The sequence below is a fragment of the Epargyreus clarus genome, unplaced genomic scaffold (assembly GCF_041222505.1).
Source record: "Epargyreus clarus isolate Ecla_fem2 unplaced genomic scaffold, WU_Ecla_fem_2.2 ptg000002l, whole genome shotgun sequence".
Taxonomy (NCBI): Eukaryota; Metazoa; Arthropoda; class Insecta; order Lepidoptera; family Hesperiidae; genus Epargyreus; species Epargyreus clarus.
Genome location: NW_027332210.1, coordinates 6,681,212 through 6,699,217, shown reverse-complemented (window position 1 = coordinate 6,699,217; position 18,006 = coordinate 6,681,212). Strand labels below are relative to the sequence as shown.

Genomic DNA, 18,006 nt, shown 5'->3' with positions numbered 1-18,006 from the left:
AGCGGCGAGAGGCAGCTGCCCTGCGGTACTCCTGCACGAATGGGGCGGGGGTCGGAATCGTAGCCCTCTACCGACACGAAGAACTGCCGCCCATCAAGAAACGACGCTACTAGCCTACACAATAGCGCCGACACCGGCGACTCCAACAATTTGAAGACGAGGCCAGCATGCCATACACGGTCGAAGGCCTTCTCGATATCGAGTTAAATTCAACTATTATTAACTTTATTTATAAATTAACTTACCATGTCGTGAACAGTATAAGATATTTCATCTGTGACTCAATAACTTCAGTATGTACCTACGTATATTATATACCTATTGTATGTGCAGCTTCCAGTATAACTTATATGTTACTAAGTACGCATCTTGCTGCTATACCTATTTATAAGGATTATCTATTTTACTAAATTTATCAAAACGTAAGATTGTAGATAAATATTTATCTCCAATCTTTATAAGAGATCATGTAATATAATCATATTTCGAGCCAGCACTCGAATATATGATTTTAGACTAAAATTATCGCAGAATTGTGACATTTTATTATGGATCGTTTAGCCGTGACCACGATCCATGCAACTGGGTCGAAATATCGGCAATAAAAAACGTATATCGTGAGTACCCGTTACATAATAAAAATCACTCGAATACTCAAAATAATAAGACAAAAAACGCAGCGTATACGCGACTGAACTGCAGCGCCCGAGACGAAGCGGGCGGGGGAGTATTCATTGCGTCGCCGGAGCGGCAGCGTTCAGTTGTTTATGCGTTGATAAGGAACGCAAGCTGACCTCGCTTATTTTTACGTATTTTTGTATTTAGTTTTATTAGCATAGTAAAATGGGTACGACTGAAGAAGTTGACATGGATTACTTAATTACATTAGTTCAGGAAATTACTTAAAATGCTCGCCGCAACGGTGCGTCGCCGTTGCGATGACGGAGCGTTACGTGTACGTCGTAGTAACGCTGCGTTGGCGCAGCGCCCGTGTGGCCGGCTATGCGTTAAAACTCAAAACCTTTGCGTTGCAACGACGCAACGCAACGCATCGCGCCGTGTGGACTGGCTCTAAAACCATGGCTTAAACGGCTGACAATTCTGTAAGCTATTTAATCGCTGTCATGGTGTAATTTACGCGGAACAATGCCGACATGCGCAGTTAAGTGATGCAAAAACACGAAATCGAAGAAAAAATGCGGAGAAATATCGTTTCATTCGTAAATGATCTAAAAACGACATTTTTTTAAGGGTAGTATTTAAACGAGTGACTGCAAAAAAAAGTTTTGAATGACAAAAATAATGAATTTTGGTTAATCGGAATCCTAAACATTTATTGTGCCGTCATTTTTAAGTTTCGTAGGTGATTATTCATTTTCGTGACTGTAATTGAACTCGAATGTTTTCTCGTTTTCATAGCGCATTTGTTAAATTGTGTATACTCGTTAAAGTTTTTGTTTCTTGTTAATTTTGACAGTGTTTTTTGTTTACATTTTGGACACCGAAGTATGAATCAGAATATAGTTTGAAATAAAAGTCAAAGCAATCACATAATCAAGTCTTTTATTCTTAAATATATAAATATACATTCGAGTTGTATTCCCACATTTACCCACAAATGTTAAAATTTGATGACTTCATAATAAAATTGATTACTCCTAGTATGAAAACAATATAACAAATAAAGTATTCGATGCTTTCTCAATAAAATTGGATTAAGACACACAAACACTAAAAGCGCGAGGGAATGGTATCGGTAGCCATTTTTTGTATCAACATAAAGTATATTTCGAGATTAATATAAAATCTGATAAATAGGCTGGATTATTTATTCTATATTCTATGACTCAGTACATGGGCTTAGCCAAGACGGCGAGGTTGGGCTCTGTGGTTCGTCTTTCGGAAGAAATCTTAAATTATTAGCTTAGTTTGTTCATCCTGAATATGGTGCGCGTGTATCTTTATATATATATATATTTTATGTGCGTGTGTATGTCACTGAACTGCTCCTAAACGTCTGGACTGATTTTGATGAAATTTGTTGTGTGTGTTCAAGGGGACTTGAGAATGGTTTAGATTCACAATTTAGTCCGTGAGAAAAAGTTTTTTTAATTATTTTTTAATTCGTAAGTAGTTATAGAATCGGAAACTATGCATTTGATCAAGTGATGATCTTTAGCAAAGTTGTTGTTCAAGAGCCCATGAGGGTTTGGGAGTTAGTAAGACCAATTGTCGACAGATGGCACCACTGTCATTCCAATGCAGGTACAAATTTTCCGTTTTGTTGTCATATTATTTCTTTAAAATGCGGGCGAGGCCGCGGGCGCCACTAGTGTTTTTATAATTGTGTCTAAACGCACGGAGTAATGGAGGGGGGGAAGAGAGGTCCGCTTTGGGCCTGCGGACGTTTTCCAAACACAGTTATTAACCATTCCAAACTAAAAAGCAAAATTGTTCATGTTTGAAAATTGTTTGTGTTTGAAAATTGTTCATATAGATTAAATGTCTGCGTATGTAATGTGTTATCAACTAAAAAGGAGGTGAGCTGTTTTTTGCACCTTCTTGAAGAGCCCAATATAATGTATGTGCTCGTGTGTTTGTGACATATAAGTGTGTGCATGCAAGCGTGTGTGTACGTGTGTTATACTAGTGTATAATATATTCGAATGAAAATGTTGTGTTATGATTGAAGGCAACGGCTGAAAGCTTCTCTGGCTAATATCAGTCATTTTAAGGTATTGCATCTCACGTGATAATTAGCTAATTCAATTAAAAAAAAACCTAGGCAGACTTTTTGGCAAGAAGCAGCTGACATTACAATTATATCACCATCCACCACACCTAATCCTGACTACGCCCATGCACCAAAGAATATCGACATCTAATTAGTTTGGCTTATAAATTATTATTTTCTTCAGTTGGCCTTTTCAAAGTATTCCTTGCTTTCCTTCGGGCTGGGTTTGATGGTGTTCGCGTTTGTCTCCGGATTCCAATTAGCGGGGCACACTGTAAAACACATAAAATTTATATAATACACATAAAAATCTTTAAATTGGTAGCACTGGTCTAGTTCTTTTTTTCTATAATATAAGAGTAGCAGACGAGCATGCAGTGCATCTGATGGTAAGTGGCTACTGCCGCCCATTAACATCTGTAATCAACCCCAGATAGGATTAGATATTCCTACCTGAGGTTGGCCACAGATGCGACGCTACCCCTGAGGACTAAGCTGGAACGCCTTGGAAAAGTCTGTCTCCCTTACCACACCCTTCAAACCGGAACACAGAAGCGCCTAACACTGCTGTTATTAGGTAGAAATAGGCGTGGTGGTGGTGCCGCTGGAGTCGAACCTCAAAGGGTTCTACCACCTTCGAAATGCAGTAGTGAGCATCTGTCCATCAATGTTACGAAGTGATTGATATGTATCGAATCTCCTATGCTATCATATTAGTACTTTGCGTTATACAGCCTTTTCTGTAAAACATTTCTAGCCAACTTGTTGATGCCGACTTTTGATGTCTGTTTTGTAAAAAAAAAATCCCAATAGCGTCAATTAAATATAGTAATAATGTAGGCTTATCTAATCCTATCTGGGGTTAATTACAGATTACAGATGCCCATGGACGGCGTTAGCAACTTACCATCAGGTGGACTGCATGCTCGTATGCTACTCCCATATTATATTTAAAAAAATAGCATAGGCTTTGGAGTCACAATGCAATTGATAGATTAATCACACTCGAATGTTATAAAAATTACATATCAGCAGATGCCAAGATGAAAGATGGGGAAGAGTTTTGGAGTGGAGGCGTAGGACTGGACACAGAAATGTGGGGCTACAGCACATGCAATGGACGTACGACATAACAAAAGTAGCAGGTTAAGCTTGGACAACTCAAGCCTTGAATCGAAAAAAGTGGCGTGCATTGGAAGATCGTACACTCCAGCAGTGGGTGACGAAAGGTTCAGAAAGAAGAAGTTATAAAAGTATCATTTTTGCAATATATCACCTTCTCCATGTTTATCAGCAAACTGGAATGCCTTAACCAGTCGTAGAGTCTCATCTACAGATCTGCCCACGGGGAGGTCATTCACCGACATATGCCTGAGGACTCCCTTACCATCAATGATGAACAAACCTGTTGACAAAATAATAAATTATACTTATATTATAATTTAAGGCTGCTAGAACCAGAGTGGCCTAACTGCATTTTAATAACTTTTGACCTATTTAAAAGAGGTCTCTGAGGCTGTTAGATACAAAGTAGGCTAACAACAAAAACATGATTTGCAATATGGATAAAACTAAAAGTTCGCAACATATTACGAAAATACAGATTGGTTAAAAGTTATTGAAATGCAGTTAGGTTTTTAAGTGTACATTGATGGGGAAATCCAAAACAAAGTTACGAGGCACCTTTAATAATTGGCCAAGTCCAACCGTAGAAATTTGAAGTGTCTAGATAGTAGATATTACGGTTTAAGAAATAGAGTATAGAGCCTCTATACTATAGATACTGAACTCATGAGTAGTCATGAGTACAGTATCTACATTCTACACTTTCTATTCGATATTGTGCAGAAATAATACTAAGGTACTAGAAAGAGTACCTCATTCAAAAATGCTTTATAATTATATTCAGAAGTGGTCAACGACCCACGTAGTGACTGACAGCTGTTCTCAGAGGTCTTCTTATACATTCTACAGTAACATGTAGATAGCGTGATTCAGACGACATTTTACTAGCGCCATCTATTGACATTTGTAGGAAATAGTATTCAGTGAATCGAACCTTAGAAAGAGGGGGAAACCTTCAAAAGGTACCCGACGACGTGGAAGCGACGCCGGGTTATGCGGGATTTTTACCGTATTAAAACCCCCCCGGCGGCCGTCCTCGGCGCTTGGTGGAGAACTCCGGGATCTCCGATGGAACACAACCGGAGTCCTCCGAGCGCGATGCCCCAATCGGGCTCTTCCCTGGGGGAGCAGTTTACGCTCCTCCCACACACCTAGTGTTTACAACGGTATGCGGCCACACAAACCGTCGTCCTTCCCGGGGTTATGCTTGTTTGGTCCTGGTGACCTTTTTCCGCTATATTCGCCCTTTTTAAATGAAAAGACCGATTTTTGGATAATCGATTTATTGCAATTTGATTCAAATCGTTTCAAGAATTGATCTTTTTCGGAAAATATTTCAAGACATTTGTAAGAAATGGTATTTTCGTATTTTATAAAAAAAAAAAAACTAAGAAGAATATTGCAAATAACATAATATTATGTATAAGTATTTCTCTTTTTAAAAGTACTAAAGCAGCCTTTAAGGAGTAAATATTAAATATTACTTATTGATATTTATACCAAGGGTCCTACCTAATATCCGTAACTAGGTAGAGCCACTAGAGTACGCGTAAAACTGCTACTCTGCTCTGAATATAGAAATGAATCGCGTTGCCATAGCAAGTTGTATGACTACACCTGCTCGCAACAACTTCAGAGCGGACTAGGAGTTTGGCGCTGACTACACACCTATAAAATGAAAAATTAAGGAATATACTTATTCGAAATTATAGAATTTATAGAGTACTATAGAGATAGAGCTCTCAATACCTCAGTCGCCTGTTACATTTATAATGAAAGAATCGACAGTTTTATCTACTAGATGATTTGACTTGTCGCTTCTGTGCGACTGGGAGGGCACATATTTTCGATCGAGCGACAGTGATATAGGAAATAAGGCTCATCGACAATTCGACATTGATATTGAACTGACAATTGACATTGAATTTTGTACAATGATTGAATGATTCATTGTACGAAATTCTTCCTGCTCGGCGACCGGACCGGACTTTAGCTAATTAGCTATATTCTTAAGGTACTAGTAAGAGTACCTCATTCAAAAATATGACATCAGAAGTGGTCAACGAACCACGCAGAGATAAACAGCTTTCCCAAAGGTCTTATATATTCTACAGTCCCAGAGGTCTTATATATTCTACAGTAATATGTCGAGAGCGTGATTCTGACGACCTTTTACTAGCGCCATCTATTGACAGTTGTAGGAAATAGTAATTTCGTAGTAGTAGTTTTAGTTGTAGATGTAATAAAATTATACAAAAAATATGTTAAACGATTAAAAAAGAACATAATATCGAGCTTGTTTACCCGTCCCGTTTGCAGGTATGCGACAAGCAAATTACAACCGATGGATCACTCCCTATAGCTCTGACTATAGATGGTAAAAATAATCGATTTTTATTTTAATCGATTATTATTTTCTAATATTCGATTTTTTATAAACGATTTTTATATTTACATTAATCCATTTTTAATAAATCGATTATATAAATTATGTGTGTAAATAGATTTTTAGAAACAGAATTTCGATTTTTAGAAAACGAAATCCAGTAAAACCCGTTTAAGACGATTTCTTAGCGACCCAACCAAAAACGCGTCTTAAGCGAGAAAGCGTATTAAGCGGGACAAGGAAATTTAAACGTACTAGTACTACCTATCATGCATTATGTTCTCATTTAAAATACTTATGTAATAAATGATGCATTTATAAATTACCTTATGATAAAATATAAGACTGCATTGTTGAGAAAGCAACTTGCTGCCGTAAATTTGAATCACACTCACTGGAAGCTATTATCATTAAAGAATTTTTTCGACCCTAAATAATTCATTACTCACACATGTTACATATACATACACGCGCACACACACACACACACACACACACACACACACACACACACACACACACACACACATATACACATACACAGTCACCCAGTACTCGAAGAGTCATATTATTTTTAATATTTAGTGTTGTAGCTTGTAGAATGTAATTATTATTAGTTGTTACCCAATATATGTTATTTAGTATTTATCTTCATTTTTGTTTGAAAAAGAACGAATTGACCGAGGTAGGGGAGCCAAGTCCTGAATTCCCGCATAACAACTCAGGGAGGAGGGAGTGGCTGAAAAACAGCGCTCCATAGGATCGTAATCCTGTGGTAGCAATAGCTGAGGCACTTCCTTTTGCCTAGATTATAACCACAAGTAGTAAGCAATTATTATTATTTCTTTGTTTTTTATCTCTTTTGTGTATTTTTATTATGTTATATTTAAAGAAAAAACATGTTTAATTTTAAGTTTAGATTATGTTGTTGTAATTTTTAAGGCAATAAAATGTTTTTATTATTATTATTATTATTATTAATAATTAATTATGATTTCCTGATCCATCGGTTGTAATTTGTTTGTCGCATTTAGAGGTAAGTAAACAAGCTTGATTGATATGCAATATTTAGTTAAACAACTTTCGGATGAGCGGGACAAATTATTAATGGATTGCATTATGCGTCTAGTTTTAATCTGGAAGTGTTCATTCAAAGATTGAATGCCTGTCATCCAAGCTCGAGATATAATTAAAACAAAGTGGATTTTTCGTTCGGCCAGTTACGAATTAGGCGTATTAAACGGGATAACGAAGCGTATTAAGCGTTAAGAAATGTATGAAAACATGTCTCAAAATGCAGGGACTGGCGTAAAATGGCGTATTATGCGAGAAATCGTATTAAGCGGGTTCTACTGTATAAAGCTTGTGTCTATGCGACGGACCAAAAAATCTTGCAGTAAATTACAATTTTATAAACAGCGCCATCTATGCGATGGACGAAAAATCTCGATTTAAGTTCATGCGTATAATAGTAGTCAGCATTTAATAGGCCCATTTTTACACGTAATTATTATTTTATTGTTTAAACTTGAAGATTAACAAAAGATTTGTATTTTAGTAGTTTTTGAGACAACATGGTCGTTTTGTTGTTTTTTTTGTCTGTGTCTGTTTTAAGTATTTTATTTTAATACTAGTCAAATGAAAAAAAGAATTTGGAAAATCCAAAAGTGCACGCCTCACATGCGTTTTATTTTGTAAGCAGAAAATATGTTCCACAACGTTAGCACAAATCTTTAAATACTACTATTAATCAACGATTTAATTTAATATTTTTTTAACCATCCACTTATAAATTTTCGAAAGGCACCCCACACTTTTTCCACAATTATACAATTTACTGTTCCTTAATTGATTCGTAGATTGAAAATTCTTTTCCACTTTTTAGTTGATTTTATCATAATAGCGTGTTTTTTAGTTTTTTGTTATGTTTATTATTGGAATATGAAAAGCATGTACCTTTAAAAAATACAAAAAAACGATTTTTTCGCAAATATCGATTATTTTTTTAATTAAAACCGATTAATTGTTAATCAAGAATAATCGATTTTTATTTAATCGTTATTAGTCTTTTCTATTAATCTCACATCAGTCACATCCCTAGTTTCATTTTAATTCCGTAGGCTTTGGCCAGACTATTGGCCGACCAATGCCCTATCAAGATAAATCTTGTTTCTAAACAAAACACGTCAACGAGCTATTTCCACTCGGGGGTATATGTACGGCGGTGAGAAAATCTCACCAGCGTGTTCTAATTTTTGTACAGCGACATCTAGTGAGCACTATGAGAAACAACGGTTTCAAATGTGTCAAACTAGCGATAGATGGCGCTAGTGTTAGCCATAAACAAGAAGGGTTTGTTACGATTTGATTTTTCGGATTAATTTCGAGTATGTACATTTTAATTATGCATGTTGTTTTATTTAAAACCGACCTTCAACTTCAATTTAACATATTTTTGGATATGAGATATCGTTATAAGTGGGTATAGTTATTTAGTACCTTGATAACACAAATAATGTTTCAAATTGAGTTAAGAGTATAGATTTTGCTTATTGTTTATTTTATATACTTGAAATCATTTTTTGACTTTTCTAAAGTCAACAAAAAATTCATAAAAAAACTGCTAGCACTCTAAATATCGTCTAACATACAAAGTTTTATAAAAAAACTTTTTCTAAACATTAAAAAGCGAAAAGATAATTGCATTATATGAATAAAAGTGCTATGTTGTTAAAAATGTTTTATGTTAAATTTCTAAGCATTTTCTTTAGATTGTAATTAAAAAAAGACTTATTTGTTAAAATGTTAATTACCTCGTAGCGCAAACCCGTCGTCTAGGAGTACCTCATAATCTTGTGAAATCTTCTTCTTATAATCCGCTAATAAGGGGAATTCTAAATTTCCTAAGCCACCAGACTGAAAAAATAAATCAAAATCATTTAATATTGCTTTTGTGATAAATAAATATTACATAATTCGCCATTAAAATAAATAAAGGAGGGAAAACCTATTTAAAGGTGTTTGACTATTGAAAAAATCCAAAATGGCCTTTCCAAAAAGGCATTTTTGACGACCCGCGTCGCGGAGCGGTTACCATACCGGTCTGACGCGCAAAGGGTCCCGGGTTCAATCCACGGCCATACAAATATCTGAATGATGAATTTAGATTTCCGTTCCTGGGTCTGGGTGTTTGTGTATTTGTCTATGTGTGTCCATGACACCCACGACACATGGAATCCTAGTGGGGCTGTGAGTGTAGAAAGCGTTTGCGTTTATTTATTTAATTTATGAAAGTAAATTATAAAAATTAAGCATATTTTCAATTTCTGGCATATATTTTATCTCAATCCCATTCATTTTGTTGACAGCACTATTCATTTTTGATACAGATAGATCATTCGTTTTGCATATAAGTAAAAAAAACGTATTATAATTTCATCATTTAAATTAATGTATATAAATGATAATATTATGTAATTTTTGAACATTTATGTCATAAAATAATGCTAGACAGAAAAACAAATCTCTATAGTTTATCAAACTATATTTTATCATATCATTTCAGGGTCGCAATTAGATAGATAATATATTTGATTATTATTTGTAATTAGATTAAGATTCTAATACATGTACCTGATATTATATTGCAAATTGATAATCACTTGCTCTAACAATGAAGGAAAACATATAAAACTTACAAACTTGAGAGTTTAAAAAAAAAATATATCTTCAAAAGTATGTAAGATCTACCAATTTGCAACTACTAACCTACTAACACAGTTGACTATGGGCTAAGACCTTACTCTGGGAGGGTATCCATACCAATAGGACATTATGAAATTTTTTTATAATATAGGAATAGCAGACGAGCATGCAGTCCAACTGATGATAAGTGACTTTTGCCGTCCATGGGCATCTGTTATCAACCCTAGATAAGATTAAATTCATAACTGAGGTCAGTCACAGATGTACTGCTACCCCTAAGGCCTAAGCTGAAAGGAATTGGAAAATTATATCTCTATTACCACACCCTTCAAGCCAGTAGACAGCAGCACTTAACACTGTTGTTATTAGGCAGAAATAGGTGTGGCGGTGGTGCTCCACAGAGGGTTTTACAAGCTTTTTATGGGATATATGAGATGGGTAATACCTTTCTAGGAGTATTAATCCATGCAAGATGACTGTACTCTGAATCGGTGGAAACACCGATCAGTTGGCAGCCAATATTGCCAAAATCTTTTATTCTCTCGCTGTAGGCTATCAGCTCAGTCGGGCAGACGAAAGTGCTGAAATTGTATATTAAAAATCATATTAATTAATTATAATAATAAAGTATGGCATGGAAACAGTCAGATTACAGTGATGATTACTAATATCTAGTTTTTGCTTTCATTCTATTCAATTTTTGCTTACCGTTAAATCGTAATTTCACAACCTCTAGTAGGCAGTTTTTGTCAAAATTTGATTTTTGGAAGACATATCATTGGATACCTATCCAATGTTTCAACCCACCTTGATTATTTATAATAGGGATAGTAAGATAGATAAATGATGTTGATATGGCTTACTAATTGATAAATTCTTATAGAAAGGTTACTTACTGAAAGGTGATAGAACCATTAGTGGTTCAACTCCGGCAGCCCTAACACCACACTCTTTCTACCTACGAACAGCAGTGTTATGCTCTGCTGTGTTCTGAGACATACTTGTTCGATATCTCATAACTTTGTTTTTGGGGCAGCAATACTATGGTCAAACTTTCATAGGACACTAATCCTATCAAGGGTTGATTACAGATATCCATGGACAGTAGTATCAACCTACCATCAGGCTCTATACTCATTTTCTACTTCTACTATAAAAAGAAAACTTACAAATCCAGTGGATAAAAGATCAAAACAACATATTTTCCTGAGAAGTCGGCCAGTTTTATTTCCTTAAACTCCTGGTTTACGACAGCCATGGCAGCAAAGTTTGGTGCGGGCTTCTGAATCTTCGGAGAAAACACTGCATTGCCTGGAAACATTTAGGTGTTAAGGTTAATTTTTGTTATAGAAGTTTTAATAGAGGTCCGAGGTTCAGACCCTCTGAGTTTTAAAAAGTGATGTGCAGGTTATTAATTAATTACCACTTTCTTTAAGGTAAAGGATAATGTTAAGACACCTACGTAACACGCACGGGAAGAGACGCGCGGGCGGAGGAGGCGGGCAACGTCATCGGCACGGGCGGTGCGGTGGTGGTACGAGCCGAACATCACTCACGCTTGCGACCTCCGACGGCCACGGACGATTTCTATTTAAATATTGTTTGACCGGGAAACCCTAATGTAATTAAGAGGCCTATTAAACCAGCAAAATACAGTCCACTCTCTCATTTAAGTCCCAGGACCCTAACAGATAACATCGTGACGAAACCTGCATACCTGAGAAATCTTAATAAAAAGGAGTTTTCAAAGGTATTTAACGTTTTCCAATTCACACTTGGCCAGCACAGTAGACATAAATACTTCTCATACTGACAAGGGAGCTATGCCCAGCAGTGGGACAGTGATGAGTTAATGATGAAACTAGTTCAATTCTAGAGGTACAACTAACACACTTATTTCTACTGTGTTCTGATTTGAAGGGTGTGATAAGGGAGACAAAAAAAGTAAGACAATAAATAAATAAATAAAAGCTTATTTAAGGTATTCCAACTTAATTCTCAGGGGTAGCAAGGCATGTGACGTTGACCTACAGTAGGAATCTAATCTTATCTGGGGTTGATTATAGATGACCGTGAGTTGTAGTGGTCACTTGTCATCAAGTGGACTGCATGTTCATTTTCTATACCTATATTATAAAAAAAATATTACACCTAAATTTTTTTATAGGACAGGGGTACCTGAAAAAGTAAAATAAAATACCTTTGCCTTATGACCTATATTGGTTTTGTTGTTTGTGCTTGGCCAGTACTTGGGTTGAATATCATTCGTAGTAGATTCTCCCAATAATAAAGGATGCAGATAAATATTTATGACTTTTTCTAGTCGCATCTGGGTGGCTAAGGCCGGCACTATTTGAAACATGCGTGAAATATAACACTATCAATTTAAAAAGCTGTACTAAGGTAGAAATAAGTAAAGCGGTGTTGTCTCTTAATTTTTCGGCGCCCTACCTGACCCCACGGGTCAATGACTTAATAAATTACGCGAAAATAACCTGCACTGTCCTCTGACCGGTGAAAACAATGTTACATAATACTTACTGGTAGAGAAGTACGATTTCTTTACGACAGACACTGCTGGGGTTAGGACCTGGTGGAAAATGGAAATTATGTACAAGTTTCATTGAAATTATACTAGAATTTACATTTACATTCGAATATACTAACCCGACGGACGCAATTTTTTACGAAGGACATGTTAAATTGATATATTCTATTGGTATTTATAGGCTGAAATGTAATATTAGCACTAGAATATTCTGGTAAGAATCAAAGTGTTATGTTATGATGGAATATTTTTTAGATCGAATAAGATTCGGACAAGAACACAGACTGGTCGAATCTTGACACTTGACAGTTGACATTAACACTTAATTCACATAACAGCTGACAGCTTTGAACTGACGGATAATGTTTCTCAAAACTTGGTGTTCTATCTTTAGATTCTTACTTTTTGGCTTAACTGTTGTGTTATGAGCATGGGGGGGGTTTTCTGTTCCGTGTATGAAAACATGTATTGTTTGGGTGCCATTTATTTTATTTTGCCGTTAAAAGCTCGTATAGTCCGCGCCAAACTACAAGTCCGCTCTGAAGTTGTTGAAGTTGAATGACTATTGACTCAATGACTACACCTGCTAGCAACAACTTCAGAGCGACATATAGACTTGGTCTTGGTCCATTTTATCACGTAAGATGGCTCTCTTTTCCTATATAGGTTACTATACTCTTTGGTTCTGAGGAGTTCAGTAATGATAACATAATATAATCAGGTTTGCATTACGATGTTAGAAACAAACTCGTGGTTTGGTTACGTGTTTCTATCGTAGCGGTGATTGCATGACTGTGTGCACGAATTCACTGTGATAAAGTACCGAAGCCGTTTATTCAAATTGCAAATGTATAAAGTTGATTATAGTAGTACGTAATAACTATAATTAGTATTGTTCCGTCAGATGTGTTGATATTCTTAAATCATGGCTGATAACTTGGACATCTGCAATCTTTTAACTCTAACTTTTTATGACAATTTTTATAAAATTCTGTTTATTATTATAGCTGATATTAGTAAATAATTCAACCAACTTTATAGGGTGGAAGCGTATCATAATTATAATTCTTGTAGCAGCATTTGGATAAGAGATAGAGATGTCTTATGTTATTGATCACGCCGAGACTAGGGATTTGATAGGGATTATAGACTTAAATAATTTCCTCCCAAAAAAGTCAGTAATTATTAAAGTATTTATTTGTGCACACTTCGAACGCGAAGGAGGAGAGGAGAGAGCGTATAAGTCAGGGATGGTCGACTCTCGTCCGAAAAACAAATATGATTTTTTTGCTTAAAATTATCTCCAGTAGTTTTAAACCAAACTAATTGAAAAAAATACTCTAATATTAAGAAGACATTCTAAATAATAATAATAAAGAAAATTTTAAAGCGCAATATACCTAATTATTACATAGGTAGGTGTATTATATTATATTTTAGGCTATAAGAATGATAAACCTTTGGTTTGCCAGGCATTTAGAAATTCCAAATTACTGACAAACATTTTCAAACATTTCTTTCTTTCCTTGTATTAAAAGATTAAAAGATATTTGGTTAAAATGTTTACAATGTTTTTAATTAAAAGAATTACGTAAAATTATCAACCCATTTCATTAGTAGATACTTGAATTAAAGTGCAATGACGCTCTGTAGCATTACCATGAGTTGGCATAGAAACGCCACTATAGAAATGGTAAATAGAAAACTATTGTCATTTTGCTAGTGAATAACATAACTACTATCGTTACGGTATTTCTTGACAACGTCTGTCAAATTAATGACTCATGGGACCGAATTTGTATGGCAATAGATCATAATGACATTCGCTAGCGATTTGATTTCGACAGGTTTTTTACGTATCGAGTTACGTCACTACGGATTTTAGTTCTACGAGTAACCACCAGAGGCGCTGTACAATTTTTCATACATTTATTTTACGCAGTCGCTAGCGAGTAATACTTTTGTAAACTCATGGTAGTCCTACTGCTCCACAATAGTGAGCTCGTTTACATTTGGAGCAATTACGCTAATTAGCGAGCACTGAAGTTTGTTTATTATGTATTATTAAATTAACGGCACAGTGCAGTGCAAACTGTGCCTCGTTTAGCACTTGCTAGTTGTTAGGTACAGTTCAATGGTTTAATATTCCTACAAATATTTAACTATCACTTAGGGAATTGGGATACAATTTCGATGTTATTCAAAGTAATTCTCGTGCTAGTATTGCTAGTTGTTAGTTACAGTTCAATTGTTTAATATTCTTACAAATATTTAACTATCACTTAGGGAATTGGGATACATCTTTGATTTTATTCAAGGTACTTCTCATGGTATATTTGGGAAACAGAGTGTTTTCTCAGTGTAAAATGTTGCGTGGTCCGTTGTATCACATATTTTCTAGCGTGAGAGGAATTGCGCGAGCTAATATAACATTTAATAAAATTTATTTCTATTATTTACGTCTGCTAAGTCGTTAACTTCGTTAAAAAATATTTAAAAACACAAAATTGAATTTTATTAGTAACGAAAAGAGGATAATTGTTTACTTGCATACTTAAGTGTCTTAGTGTCATTTTTTCTACAATCAGAAATATATTTTAAATCTTTATCCTTAGTGTGTGGAGAGATGTGTAGTTTGTGTACCCAGTATTTTTTTTGGAAATATTATAATAAAATAATTCAGTATCCACTAAAATATGTGAACACATTTTTAGTTACAAAATACAATGTCTAACACTCATATAACTACGAGTGCATGTCACGAATTAATAAAAATTAGAGTACTTCTCCCTGATATTAAGCGACTAGATATTTGCACGAAAAAAAACATAAATATCTAGACTTAGGGCTCGTACACAAAACTGCGACGCGATGCGATGCGAATTCGCTACGCGACACGAATTGCTGCGATGCGATTTCATGCGGCAAGGCGTCTCCCAGGGTGACCATTCTTTCGACGACCGTCAACCGTAGTGAACGTATTTTCAGAACTAGGTCGTGACATGGATCGTAAAAAGAAGTGTGCACTTTAGTTATTAACAAGAGTAGCAAAGACGATTTTGGGTTCATCCATTTATCATATGTCATTTATTTCATATATGTCCCACAGAATTGGGCGCTCCTCAATTAATAATATAAAAAAATCAACGCCGTACTCGTTTTTTACATTAAAGTATACGTCTTCCCACCCAAAAAATACAGGTTTGTGCGTCTTCTCCATACTCTGTCTTTGAACGAACCAAAAATGGCGTCAACAAGTGTGACGAAACATCGTAACAATGCGCGATGCGAATCAATTCACAAGTCCTTGCGATGCGTCGAGGGAGTTCGCAGATTTTTACGATGCGACGTCGCATCGCAGTTTTGTGTACAAGCCCTTAGGTAGACACTGTACCTTTTATTTATTTAACTGTACCAACAAGCGAATTTTGGTAATAACTAAATTACCTTTGAGTGGAACTTGAAGTTAAAGAAAAACTTCACAGGAAACATGTTTAATACGAAATTATCTAGAATCAAAATATAATAAATCATCTCTCATTCAATATTAAGGGTCTTTGAATTCCAATTTCCGTTTTAATGACTTCACACTAAGTTAACTTTTCCGTGCTCATTTAACAGCTGTGAAAATATATTGAAATATTTTTCAATTTCCTTTCACAATGTGAGACCTCGGACTCAACTTATCTTCTACTACGATCTGCAAAAATGTTTGCACTTATTTAATACTTATTTAACCGACTTCCCAAAGGAAGAGAGGATCTATTCGACACGTATATATTTTTTTCCTAATACGCTCGGATGCATGTAAAGGACTGTACCCTTAGTATGAGTTTTCACGTTTTTACAAATATGACTGTTTTTGTATTTGTATCAGTTCTCATACAGTCCGCTAGGAGCGCTGATTGGAAATGTATGGGAAAATATGTAAACAAATACAAACATATTAAGGGTATTGTATATGCATGTGTGTACGGCAAGTAAACGTTATCCTTAATACATTTCCAGTCGCGCGTGATTTGCTTGCACGCGTTTCCCAACCACAGCACGAATTACCTCGCTGCTGTTTACACGACGAATGTGAGTGTGCGTATGAAACGATAGGATGCAGGTGACACGCGTGTCAGTGGAATGTGGGAATGGACGGAACACGCGCGACAGGTTGCCTTTAAGGGCCTTTGATATCTATTCTATATTTCTTATTCGGTGATAAAATGAACTGAAAATGACAACAGAATGAAGGAGTGTTAAACGAATTAGTGGTGAATGAATTATCGAATGACAAACGAGTAAATATTGGATTAACGATTAATAAATGATTGGACTAACAAACGAGTAATTAATGGATTTGCATTTTTTTTGTGAGGCCGTGTTGAATGATGACATAGATATTCAAATTCAAATCTCATTTATTCAAAATTGATTCATATAGAATACTTTTTGAAAGTCAACAAACTACCACCGCTTCGGAAGGTATTTCGCTATGGAGAAGAAGCGGCGCAAGAAACTCCATACGTGTGCATATTTGCACTTAGAATATTATTATAATTAACTTAGAATATATTATACTTAGAATTATAATTAATAATGTAATTAGTTATAATTTTATTGTAGATACTAATGTATTTATAAAATATAAGGGTAATGTTGTGCTCTAAAGCATTTGAATAAATAATCACGAATCAGGTAGCAATTTGGATATTTCCCTACGTTTTTTTGCGAACCGTACGTTGCACATACAGTTCCTAGCGCCTTCTACAAAGATCTGAGAGATATTTACTGGCTCTACTTTTCAGCTGAGGTAATCAAAATGGATTCAGGGGTCTAAGTTGGTAATTTTCTAGGAGAACATTTTGGTGTTCGTGATAAAAATAAAAAGAAAGTACGTACTAAAGAGGATATATTCGTAAATAGAAATTTGTAAGTAAAGACATCATTATTATTATTATTCGATTAACGAATTTATATTTTCATTTTCGATAACCGATCCATAATTGACATTTTCAGTTTTCAATGATCACAATTTTTTCTTAATTTTCAATGTTCTATTTCCACTTTTATATTTTCAATTTTTCATGTTTAATGTTTTATTTTTCATTTTGTGTCTCCTTTAAATTTGGGTTTACTTTGTTTCGTTGCATGTTCCAAATTGAAATTTTCATGTCCCATTTTTATATTCAACTTTAGAATCCCAATTTTGAGTTGCCATATTAATCACTTTAATTTTCATTTCCATTTTTATTAAAATCAATAATTATTTATATAATTAAAATGTATCACCGAGAATTGAACCCGGTGTTGGTGAGGTCACTACGAGAATTCTGATACGGAAACGGAATCATAAACACTACATAAAGGAAGCCATCAACATTTCCACACTCTGTAAATAAGAACTTTATTTGACTCGTATGGGCAAAACCCATGGAATATAAATAAGCGGCAAAATAGTATTTACCAGTGACTTCCCACGTTCTTTTGACCACATAAGTATAAAACGACTCAGTTGCT

General features: G+C 35.1%; 1 protein-coding gene across 1 annotated transcript; it reads right to left on the bottom strand.

Annotated features, from left to right (window-relative positions):
• Nucleotides 1–1,546: 1,546 nt before the first annotated feature.
• LOC140746712 (peroxiredoxin-2) lies at nt 1,547–12,817 on the bottom strand. Its single transcript, XM_073078811.1, has 7 exons — nt 12,618–12,817; nt 12,492–12,540; nt 11,120–11,261; nt 10,396–10,531; nt 9,059–9,161; nt 4,011–4,139; nt 1,547–3,006 (listed from the first exon to the last, which is right to left on the bottom strand). The coding sequence occupies exons 1-7, from the start codon at nt 12,645–12,647 to the stop codon at nt 2,915–2,917; spliced, it is 681 nt and encodes a 226-aa protein (XP_072934912.1). The 5' UTR covers nt 12,648–12,817; the 3' UTR covers nt 1,547–2,914.
• Nucleotides 12,818–18,006: the final 5,189 nt, after the last annotated feature.

Coding starts and splice junctions, on each gene's coding strand:
- LOC140746712 (XM_073078811.1), bottom strand. CDS start 12,647: ATGTCCTTCGTAAAAAATTGCGTCCGTCGG. Junction 10,532..11,119: donor ATCTTTTATCCACTGGATTT/GTAAGTTTTCTT, acceptor ATACAATTTCAG/CACTTTCGTCTGCCCGACTG. Junction 9,162..10,395: donor GGATTAATACTCCTAGAAAG/GTATTACCCATC, acceptor TTATTTTTTCAG/TCTGGTGGCTTAGGAAATTT.